Source organism: Haliotis asinina, chromosome 2 (assembly GCF_037392515.1).
Source record: "Haliotis asinina isolate JCU_RB_2024 chromosome 2, JCU_Hal_asi_v2, whole genome shotgun sequence".
NCBI classification, from domain to species: Eukaryota; Metazoa; Mollusca; class Gastropoda; order Lepetellida; family Haliotidae; genus Haliotis; species Haliotis asinina.
In genome coordinates this window covers 28,351,013-28,363,311 of record NC_090281.1, presented here as the reverse complement: position 1 = coordinate 28,363,311, position 12,299 = coordinate 28,351,013, and the positions used below count along the sequence as shown (strand labels likewise).

At 40.1% G+C, this 12,299-nt stretch overlaps 1 protein-coding gene across 1 annotated transcript in view; it reads left to right on the top strand.

The window, feature by feature from the left end:
- The window catches only part of LOC137273523 (uncharacterized), a 156,023-nt gene that overhangs the window by 127,955 nt on the left and 15,769 nt on the right, over positions 1 to 12,299 (top strand). Inside the window, exons 57-67 of the mRNA XM_067806249.1 lie at positions 1,035 to 1,099; positions 1,434 to 1,561; positions 2,357 to 2,451; positions 3,657 to 3,866; positions 4,029 to 4,088; positions 4,283 to 4,347; positions 4,486 to 4,613; positions 7,350 to 7,444; positions 8,607 to 8,816; positions 9,638 to 9,735; positions 10,301 to 10,419. Coding sequence (XP_067662350.1) covers positions 1,035 to 1,099; positions 1,434 to 1,561; positions 2,357 to 2,451; positions 3,657 to 3,866; positions 4,029 to 4,088; positions 4,283 to 4,347; positions 4,486 to 4,613; positions 7,350 to 7,444; positions 8,607 to 8,816; positions 9,638 to 9,735; positions 10,301 to 10,419 — 1,273 coding nt within the window. The remainder of the gene's footprint in view (positions 1 to 1,034; positions 1,100 to 1,433; positions 1,562 to 2,356; positions 2,452 to 3,656; positions 3,867 to 4,028; positions 4,089 to 4,282; positions 4,348 to 4,485; positions 4,614 to 7,349; positions 7,445 to 8,606; positions 8,817 to 9,637; positions 9,736 to 10,300; positions 10,420 to 12,299) is intronic.

The following is a 12,299-nucleotide window of genomic DNA, read 5'->3' as shown; positions in this document are numbered from 1 at the left end:
TAGTATGACGCATGCATGGAGTCTAAAAACTGTTTGACTAGCTGTTTTTGAGTTCAGTGTGTACACATTTATTTTGCCAACATTCACTGTTTAGTTTAAACTATTGTATACATTCCATCATTTGCACGCTCAGCTTAAATGTAACTAACAATTTTTTATCAGTTATGTGCTTGTCAGGATATGATTTACTGATGTTAAAAATCCAGTCGAGATACAGATGTCATTTTGTTTGCATCAAATAAGGTCGGTAGCGATCTCAAACATAAAAGATTCTTTACATTTGACAAAAGATGAGATAAATACGGTGTACACTTCTGCCTCGGGTAACACAGTCTGATGTACACCTCTTAGCAGCAGTATCACCTGAGTCGTTAGGCGAGGGATGACACTGCCACAAAGAGGTGTATTACCCTTGAGGGAATCATACAACTTAAGATACATGCATCTTTGTAGGAGTGTTATCCCACGCCTTCCAGCATGGGTGATAATACTACAAAGATGTGTATGTCAGTCTGTATTACCATTGAGGGAATCATACAACTTAAGATACACGCATCTTTGTAGGAGTGTTATCCCATGCCTTCCAGCATGGGTGATAATACTATAAAGATATGTACGTCAGGCTGTATTACCATTGAGAGAAGCATACAACATATAGTGAATCATGATATGTGTTATATCATGACCGTGTTTCAACAATAGAACGCAGTATATAGAAGACTGAAGTCTTGATGATGTATTCATCAGTGATGGTGGAACAACATATATATACAAGATCGTTCGGTATTAATATCATTTTGCTAATAATTGTGCATATAAATTTATCTAGATCACTATTCAGCTTTCAAGTCTTCATACATCCCATCTGGTTGATGCATCATATCCCTATTGCATGAATCGATGCTCATGATGTCAATCACAGGGTTGTCTGGTCCATATTATTGTTTCCTGACCACTGTCATATAGCTCAACTGTTAAACAAAAACAAAATCACAAAAATATTATTTTAATAATTAATACTGTTTGTCTTCCAGATTATGTTGTTGCTGAGTGTGTTACCAAGTTCATCCCTGTTCAAGACAATTTCGACTTTCAGAGGGTAAACAGAACAAGCATATTGTCCTAGAGTAACTAGAACCTTTACAGTGAAAAGATGCAAAGAATACACAAAGCAGCCATCAGGATATGATCCAGAAAGTAAACCAAGCTTTCCTGATAATGTTTTTCAGAGTGAACAAAACCTTTGACTGCATATGATCCAAAAAGTTAAAGATAGTCAACTGAGCCAAGCTGTAAATCTGTGGAAATGATCCAACAGGGGACCTGATTTTTCAAATATAATGGTTATTGTATCATAGCTATCAGTAAATGAAAACTGAATAGAATTGCATGGAGAAATAAGTTGCAGAATGTTAACAAATGTCTATTTTCAGTTCTCCGGTTCATGGCACACGATTGCTAAGACACAGCACATCTGGGGAAATCAGTCTTGGGCGTCAGAGGTGCGGAACTTCCACGTCAGCCCAGATGGCCGCCTTATGTGTTACTACAGAGGCTACGAGTAAGTATTTGTGTCTTTCTGCAGGAAATGTTGGTAAGAATTTGTATATTACTACAGGGATACAAGTAAGTATTTGTGTGTTACTATAGGGGATGCGAGTAAGTGTTTCTGTGTTACTACAGGGGATGCGAGTAAGTGTTTCTGTGTTACTACAGGGGATGCGAGTAAGTGTTTCTGTGTTACTACAGGGGATATGAGTAAGTATTTGTGTGCTACTGCAGGGAATACGAGTAAGAATTCACGTGTTACATCAGGGAATATGAGTAAAAATTTGTGTGTTACAAGGGATACAAGTAGGTGTGTGTTAGGACGGAATTTAAGTAACTATTTGTGCATTACTACAGGGGATGCAAGTTAGAATTCATGTGTTACTACGGGGGATGCAAGGAAATATTCGTGTGTTACTATAAAGGATACAAGTAAGAATTTGTGTTACGACAGGAGGTACGAGTAAACATTTGTGTGTTACTAAAGAGGATACAAATAGGAATTCATCTGTTACTACAGGGAATACAAGTAAGAACTTGTGTGTTACTACAGGGGATATGAGTAAAAGTCTGTGGTTACTACAGGGGATATGAGTAAAAGTCTGTGGTTACTACAGGGGTTATGAGTAAACGTTTGTGGTTACTACAGCAAATACAAGTAAACGTCTGTTACTACAGGGAATACAAGTAAGAACTTGTGTGTTACTACAGGGAATACGAGTAAGAATCTGTAGTAACTACAGGGCAATTTTTATGTTTCACATGTTTGTTTTTGTAGTGCGGTTTATGGAATGTTGCATATTTTCAGCAAAGATGTTCATGGATGCCGTCCCACAGAGTTCATTCAACTAACAGACACTTCTACACCTGGACACTTCACCTACATGTTCCGGAATATGGAAGGTAAGAGTTAAAAAGATTCATGTTTCATGTCTCACGGGCTAAATTTGTCATCCAGAACATATGAAACCTTTGAGGTTTAAGTCTTTCACTTCCTAGTGTGCAAGATAAACCAGACAGCAGACACATTATATGTTTAGCTTGAATGTACGAGTCATTCTGTCTGTCTGTTAGTCAACATTAGTCAGAGGGTCATTGTCAGGTAGTGACTCACAGTAAGTCAGTTTTTGAGTCACCATCAGCGAGTCACATTACATCAGTAAGTCAGTCACATTAAGTGAGTGAGTCACCATCAGTGAGTCACGTGTGGTCAGTCACAGTAAGTCATTGAGTGAGTCACCATCAGTCAAGTCTGTCACTGTGAGTCATAGTAATTTAGTTAGTGAATCACCCAAACTGAACTCAACCCCTCTGGACCAATCCCAGAAACAAGTATGTGGTACAGGGTACTAAACATCATTATGAGCTTAAAGGAAGTCGGGGTCAATATATACAATAAAACTGATGATATGTTTCCGTGTCATCACATATTTCACCAGCGAAACCCAGAGGATACTAAACGACCTTCTATGTAATGCTGAGTCAGTGATTTGGTATCAAATGAACAAAAGTGAGTCTGATTCTAAATCTTTCACGAGTTTAAAAAGAATGGTATTTAATGGAAGCGAGTTTAGTATCCTGTGTATTACTCTTCAACATAAATTGATGGAAACTGTGGTGAAATTGCCTACGGTGTGAGGATTCTCAGATGTTATATATGAGTGCCTATGTCATACAATGTTTACAACACAAGCGTCTTAATGTTGTTATTTCTCGAGTGAGGGATCTACTAATATTTTTTTTTATTTTATGTGTTATTGCTGAATCCCTGTCACAGGTGGGGATGAAGATCTAGGGAATCCCTTGATCATCTGATTTTTAGACATGAGTGGTGTAAACATAGTATGATATGGGCCTGAATATGATATTCTGTTTATTACTGAAGTCAACAAATTGAGGAAAATAAACCCAAATCTACTGTCAAACACAGGCTGGTTATCTGTTTGTGCTGCATGTAGAACACAGCATCATAGAAGAAAGATGATGTCATATCATTGTTCATGACGTCACGTCACCATGACAAAAAGATAATTTGCCCATGGGCATCGTATAAAAAATATTAACCCTGATATTTTCACTCTCATAGGCAATAAAAACACTTGTTTCAGCAACTTTGAAGGTCATCTATACAGACTACACGAATGCAGTGGTATACTGGTGCTTGGGAACGAAACCTGATGGCACCTGCGAGGACAACAAGATACAGGTGGAGATAATATCGAAAAACTTGCGAGTTGATCGTGAAACTCGGATGCAGATGGAAAAGTACATTCAACATGGCTGTGTTTGCCTTCACGACATGCAGGACAGTGACCTGGGTGAGTGATATTGAATGTCTAGATCACATCATCCTGTAAGAGAAGAAACATGTGAGATGGTTGGATCCAGCAAACATAACGCCACTTTTCATGAGCCTTGTATGCTGAAATTCAGCAATTAGCACTTGTATAGCTATGCACTGATGCTGATTCTGTTTTCAGATCTGTGTCAGATCCCAAGCTCCATTAGTCAAGCTGTGTTGGAAGGGAGAATCTCGTCAGGTGAGATTGGTGGACATGTTGACATTTTCTATGTTTGTTTACATCTTAGATCACCTAGCTATTTAGATAACTTCAATTTGTGGATCGGACCATGGTTATGGAATGATAAATTCTCAAGAAGTTGCTCACAGAATGTGAATTAGTTTCTGAATGTAGCAGCCATGGCAAACTCATGTCTGAAGTTGTTGTTTCAGACTACATCAAGGTCCAGTGTATGGATGAGTTCATTAGTGCCCAGCGGAACTTTGATATGAATAGGGTGAGTGTTTCAGAAGTATCTGCCTTTGTTTGTAAAACATGACCTTTGCCTTGACTGGTAAAACTGTATGGAAAATCGGTATTGTTTGTGTGGATGTTGCTGCGATACAGTTATGAGTTATCTGCCCTTGTTCTGCAGTTCAGTGGGGACTGGTACACTGTTGCCACGGCCCACTTCATCTGGGGTAGCAACACCTGGGACAACTTCCGCAGGCGAATACAGATCCTAGACGATGGCTCTAATGTCATGGCCTACACCGGATACAGGTGAGTCCTCCGCATTTTCCACTGGTGCCAAGTTGCTGGTTGTACACTAGATGAACACCTCCATCATGGCCTGCACCAGATAATAGAGAATCTCACCCAAGTGTCTTTTTATCACTGTCCGTCCATCTGTCCGTGATCATTTTGTTTCCAGAGCATATTTTTAGACCAGACTTGATAGATATAGTAATCTCAGCCTATGGTTGTGCCTTTTGCTATTTACAGATTTTTGGCATGTATTTTGTTTTGTTTTTCCATGGAACATTTTGGTGTTAGTCTTATGGTGGAGTGGGCTTTCATGGAAACATTTCGGACTTCGTCTCAAAATGGAGGGATGGGCTTCTGTTTCTCGAGCAGAGCTCAAAAACCATTCAGTGTTTTTCTGCAAAACTTGGTAGATATATCAATCAGAACCTATACTGGTTCCTTTTGCTATGTACAGCATCTTGTGATTTATTATTTTCTCGGTTTCCATGGAAACGCTTTGGACCTAGTCTGAAAAGTGAGAGGTGTGTTTCATTTCCAGAGCAGAACTCAAAAACCTCTTAACATCTGTTAGTAAAACTTTCTAGATATGTGTGGCAGACCCCAAAGTGGTGCCTTTTGGTATTTACAGGTTTTTGTGATTTATTATTTTCTCAGTTTCCATGGAAACGTTTCAGACTTAGTCTCAGACTGGAGGGATGGGCTTCGTTTCCAGAGCAGAACTCAAAAACCTTTATTTATTTTTCTGCAAAACAGGGTAGATATACCAGTCAGAAGCTACAATGGTGCCTTTTGCTAGTTACATATTTTTGTGATTTCTCGGTTTCCATGGAAACGATTCAGACTTTGTCTCAAAAGTGAGAGGTGTGTTTCGTTTCACAAGAATAACTCAAAACCCGTTCAATATTTTTCTGCAAAACTTGGTAGATATGTGTGGCAGACCCCAAAGTGGTGCCTTTTGGTATTTACGGTTATGGTGATTTATTATTTTCTCAGTTTCCATGGAAACGTTTCGGACTTGATCTCAAAATGGAGGGATGGGCTTTGTTTCCGGAGCAGAACTCAAAAACCGTATTTTTCTACAAAACTTGGGAAATATGTCAATCGGAACCTAAAGTGGTTCCTTTTGCTACTTGCAGGTTTTTGTGATTTATTATTTTCTTGGTTTCCATGTAAATGTTTCAGACTTAGTCTGAAAAGTGAGAGGTGTGTTTCGTTTCCAAAGCAGAACTCAAAAACTTCTTAATATATGTCTGTAAAACTTGGTAGATATGTGTGGCAGACCCCGAAGTAGTGCCTTTTGGTATTTATAGGTTTTTCTGACTTATTATTTTCTCGGTTCCATGAACCCGTTGCGGACTTGGTTTCCGGAGCACAAGTCAAAAACCATTTCATATCTTTCAAAAGATCTTGGCAGATATAGGAGACAGATCTTGAAATGGTGATGTTTTCTGATTACAGATATATGGCATTTATGCTTTTCATGAATGCCATGGAAACAATTCAGACTTGGTCTAAAAACACAAAAAGTAACTATCAGAATATTTGTCCTTTCAGATATGTGGGGGCTGGGGGGATATGTCATCTTCTGATGACACTTGTTGCATTTGTAGGTTGTTTAAAATTGTGCATCTGATTATTATTACCAGATTGATAAACACTGTAAAATTTGAAGTTGCTATCATTTCCTCCAAGCTTGATGAAAATAATCATTTACGTGTTAGGTTTAAAACACAATGTCAACATTTTGACAATATGTTGGTCTATTATGTATATATTGGGGCACATGCACTCACTTTAGCTTCCTATTGATACAATAAAAGACTTATTATCCCTTACGACTTGCCTGAAATCAATAATTGAAACTTCAAGGCAAACAGCTCCCAAACAGGTAACACTCATATATGGAATCTAAATGAATGCTGTGTACATCAAAATTATCGCAGTGGTGTTGTTGATGTTTGCTGATCTCACCTCAGCCACAAATTCGTAAAGAGCATTCCAAGGTACATAACTTTGTGGAGGGTTTGTTTTAGACAAAGTTGATTGGGCACAAGAGTTTATTTAATGAAGTGTTGCATTAATTCATTCAACCTTTTCAATTTCATTTAGGAGATAAACATCATGTGTTGGCCAATTTCCGGGTGTTATTGAGTATTTGAAGCACGGGAATATTTCATTTGAAACCTCCTGCATGTGTTGGCCAATTTCCGGGTGTTATTGAGTATTTGAAGCATGGGAATGCATTTGGAACTGACAGCGTCAGCCGGAGGTTTCAAATGAAATATTCCCGTGCTTCATCAGCTGGCCGTTTCAGCTGGTTCTCATGGTAGCATCTGGAGTTGCTCATTTGTGACGTCATTCTAACTTTACGTCACAATATGATTTGAATGACGTCACCACTGTTGATGACACAACAAAACAATTGTTTACGTGTCAATACGCAGTGAATAGTCTTTCAGTTTCCAGGAATCTAATACCATTTAATCATGTTTTTCAACCAATCAGATTACAGAACACAGTAACTTTTGGTTTACAATTTGTAATCAAAATGTGTAAAACAATTCAGAATACATCACATGCTAGCTTTCCTGGGGGCTGATAGTATTAATGAGAGAAATGCAATATTAATTTTAAGAGAAGTGTGGCATGACAGTGTGCCTTTAAGGTGACAGTGATGCCACACACTGACACACTTACTTAAATTATTCACACCCTACACACTCTGCATTAATCTGTGTTGTGTGTGTTCAGGAATTACGCAGCATCATGTGCACGAGCAGCTTCGGTGGAGCTGACACAGCGTGGTAAACCTGGAAACTTTGTCTTCTTCAATGGAGAGAAGGAAGGTAAAACAGAACTTATTGTGTATGTAGCATCAGTTGTCTGTATGTGATGTCCTGCCAGCCTGGTTTTGTGGTGTGTATTGGGTTTAATTCTGATGTGTATTGGGTTTAATTCTGGTGTGTATGTGATTTAATTCAGTGTAATTATATGTAGCATATAGTGAATGCTTCCAGTACCAGTGAGTCTAAACCTTTGATAAGGATAATTTGTCCATTTTCAAAGTGTTTAAGTATATTTGGGTAGTGAGCATCTCAAAGGTTTAAGTGATAATTATGATTGTCTCTGTGATAATTATGATTGTTTCAGTGAAAGTGATGATTGTACCAGTGATAATTATGAATGTTTCAGTGACAGTGATGTTTGTACCAATGATAATTATGAGCGTCTCAAAGGTTTAAGTGATAATTATGATTGTACCAGTGATAATTATGATTGTTTCAGTGACAGTGATGATTGTACCAGTGATAATTATGATTGTTTCAGTGACGGTGATGATTGTACCAGTAATAATTATGAAGGTTACAGTGAAAGTGATGATTGTACCAGTGATAATTATGAATGTTTCAGTGACAGTGATGTTTGTACCAGTAATAATTATGAAGGTTACAGTGAAAGTGATGATTGTACCAGTGATAATTATGAATGTTTCAGTGACAGTGATGATTGTACTAGTGATAATTATGATTGTTTCAGTGACAGTGATGTTTGTACCAGTAATAATTATGAAGGTTACAGTGAAAGTGATGATTGTACCAGTGATAATTATGAATGTTTCCGTGACAGTGATGTTTGTACCAGTGGTAATTATGATTGTTTCAGTGACAGTGATGATTGTACCAGTGGTAATTATGAATGTTTCAGGGAAAGTGATGATTGTACCAGTGATAATTATGAATGTTTCAGTGACAGTGATGATTGTACTAGTGATAATTATGATTGTTTCAGTGACAGTGATGTTTGTACCACTGATAATTCTGATTGTTTAATAATGATTATTTCAGTGATAATCATGACTATTTTAGTAATAATCATGACTGTTTGGGTAATTATCATGATTGTCTTTGTGATGATCATGACTTCTTTGTGATAACCATTATTGCTTTAGTGATAATTATGATTATTTTTGTGAGAATGATTGTTTCAGTGACAATGCCAATTTTTCAGTGACTATGCGGGTCGTGTATACAGACTATGAGGTGGCGGTTCTGTACACGTGCTATGGCCTTGGGGCAGACGGAATATGTCTGCAGAACAAACTGAATGTGGAGGTGTTGTCTAGGGAGAAAGGGATCGAAGAAGCCACTATGACCAGCATGTATTTCTATGTCTCCAACCTGTGTGTGGAAATCGATGACCTGGTTATTTCCAACTATGGTGAGCAGAAGAGCAAATGTTCCTGAGATACCAACATGATAGTAATATAACATGAAGTATATGTATGCTTGTTAAAGGCAGCAATATCGGGAAATGTCAAGTTCAATGAAATAAACCTCAGCAGTGGTTATTATTTAACACCACAATCAGCATTATTCCAGCTATGTGGTGGCCGTCTGAAATAGAGACTTCACAAGACACTCCATTGATCAACAGCATGAGCATCAATCTTGGTATTTGGATTATGATGACAGAGGGTTATAGGAAGTTACTGCTGATGGTAGAGCAATGTGGCTGGGCTGCAGATAGCACACAATCAGCAGATCCTGACTGTTAGCAACAATGTTGATAAGACAGTCAAGATGAGATGCCTTGAAATATATGACAAACCCCACTTATGAAAGAAAGTGATAATTCTTTACAGACAGTTACAGTTTGGGTAAAACACCTTGTATGAGAAAATGGCTAAAGATGTTGTTAGAAGAGAGAATGACCAAACATATTATCATGTGAGAGAATTGCAAAGTATTTGTAGAGAAATGCATTCTGCAAAGTGTATGAGTGCATGGTAATATTGACGCTCTACTGTTGTGCATGGGGCTGTGGAGTAGCCTAGTGGTGAAACTGTTCACTTGTCACGCTGAAGACCTGGGTTAAATTTTCTACATGGGCACAATGTGTGAAGCCCATTTCTGGCATCTCTCACTGTGATATTGCTGAAATATTGCTAAAAGCACTCACTCACTGCCGTACATTGTCAGCAGTGACCCATGACTGATGTAGGGAGACCACATCACCCCATATCATGACTGCTGTTTCAGATTTGTGTGAAGCCCCGGAGGTGGATGAGGACTCGATCCAGCGGAAGGTCTGCACCTTTGATGACATCCCTCTCACTCGCAACTTTGTCTTCCTACAGGTAATGTTCTCTGCACACAGATGCCGCTGCTGCTGCTGCTGCAGCGAGCGGCCATTACTTATGATGCAGTCAGTCAGACGTTCCATCTGTATACTGAGGGATTCTGTGGGGCTTCTAGATTCACTTGATACTAGGTTGAATGGTTGAGCTGTACATGTGTGTTAAATCGCTGAGCTGTAGATGTGTTTGTGTGAAGATCTTTGTTTATGATTATTGAGCCATTGACTTACATTAGACCTTGTTGCATATTTGTTGTCAATTGGTTGAACTGTAGACAATGGTTGACTGTACATGTCTGTTGTCTGATGGTTGAGTTATACAATGTTTATTTTCGGGTGGTTGAACTGCACATGTTTATTGTCTGATGGTTGAGTTATCCAATGTTTGTTGTAATATGGTTGAATTGTATTACTGTTGTCTGATGATTGAGTTATCCAATGTTTGTTGTAATATGGTTGAATTGTATTACTGTTGTCTGATGATTGAGTTATGCAATGTTTGTTGTAAAATGGTTGAACTGTGCGTCTGTTTTCTCATGGTTGAGTTATCCAACGTTTGTTGTAAGATGGCAGGGCTGTGGTATGAGGTGGCACGGACTCGCTTCACCTTCAATAAGATGGAATCCAGTGTGTTGTTCTACAGGTACCAGGATGGTCATCTTGATGGGCTCTACACTGGCAGCATGTAAGTCTCTACACTGGCAGCATGTAAGCCTCTACACTGGCAGCATGTAAGTCTCTACACTGGCAGCATGTAAGTCTCTACACTGGCAGCATGTAAGCCTCTACACTGGCAGCATGTAAGTCTCTACACTGGCAGCATGTAAGCCTCTACACTGGCAGCATGTAAGTCTCTACACTGGCAGCATGTAAGTCTCTACACTGGCAGCATGTAAGCCTCTACATTGGCAGCATGCAAGCCTTTACACTGGCAGCATGTAAGTCTCTACACTGGCAGCATGTAAGCCTCTACACTGGCAGCATGTAAGCCTCTACACTGGCAGCATGTAAGCCTCTACACTGGCAGCGTGTAAGTCTCTAGGCTGGCAGCATGTAAGTCTCTAGGCTGGCAGCATGTAAGCCTTTACACCCGCAGCATGTAAGTCTCTACACCGGCAGCATGTAAGTCTCTACACTGGCAGCATGTAAGTCTCTACACTGGCAGCATGTAAGCCTTTACACCCGCAGCATGTAAGTCTCTACACCGGCAGCATGTAAGTCTCTACACTTGCAGCATGTAAGTCTCTAGACTGGCAGCATGTAAGCCTTTACACCCGCAGCATGTAAGTCTCTACACTGGCAGCATGTAAGTCTCTACACTTGCAGCATGTAAGCCTTTACAACCGCAGCATGTAAGTCTCTACACCGGCAGCATGTAAGTCTCTACACTTGCAGCATGTAAGTCTCTACACTGGCAGCATGTAAGCCTTTACAACCGCAGCATGTAAGTCTCTACACCGGCAGCATGTAAGTCTCTACACTGGCAGCATGTAAGCCTCTAGACTGGCAGCATGTAAGCCTTTACACCCGCAGCATGTAAGTCTCTACACTGGCAGCATGTAAGTCTCTACACTGGCAGCATGTAAGCCTTTACAACCGCAGCATGTAAGTCTCTACACCAGCAGCATGTAAGTCTCTACACTGGCAGCATGTAAGCCTCTAGACTGGCAGCATGTAAGCCTTTACACCCGCAGCATGTAAGTCTCTACACTGGCAGCATGTAAGTCTCTACACTGGCAGCATGTAAGTCTCTAGACTTGCAGCATGTAAGCCTTTACACCTGCAGCATGTAAGTCTCTACACCGACAGCATGTAAGTCTCTACACTGGCAGCATGTAAGTCTCTACACTGGCAGCATGTAAGCCTTTACAACCGCAGCATGTAAGTCTCTACACCGGCAGCATGTAAGTCTCTACACTTGCAGCATGTAAGTCTCTACACTGGCAGCATGTAAGCCTTTACAACCGCAGCATGTAAGTCTCTACACCGGCAGCATGTAAGTCTCTACACTGGCAGCATGTAAGCGTCTAGACTGGCAGCATGTAAGCCTTTACACCCGCAGCATGTAAGTCTCTACACTGGCAGCATGTAAGTCTCTACACTGGCAGCATGTAAGCCTTTACAACCGCAGCATGTAAGTCTCTACACCGGCAGCATGTAAGTCTCTACACTGGCAGCATGTAAGCCTCTACACTGGCAGCATGTAAGCCTTTACACCCGCAGCATGTAAGTCTCTACACTGGCAGCATGTAAGTCTCTACACTGGCAGCATGTAAGTCTCTACACTGGCAGCATGTAAGTCTCTAGACTTGCAGCATGTAAGCCTTTACACCCGCAGCATGTAAGTCTCTACACCGGCAGCATGTAAGTCTCTACACCGGCAGCATGTAAGTCTCTACACCGGCAGCATGTAAGTCTCTAGACTTGCAGCATGTAAGCCTTTACACCCGCAGCATGTAAGTCTCTACACCGGCAGCATGTAAGTCTCTACACTGGCAGCATGTAAGTCTCTACACCGGCAGCATGTAAGCCTCTACACTGGCAGCATGTACGTCTCTACACCGG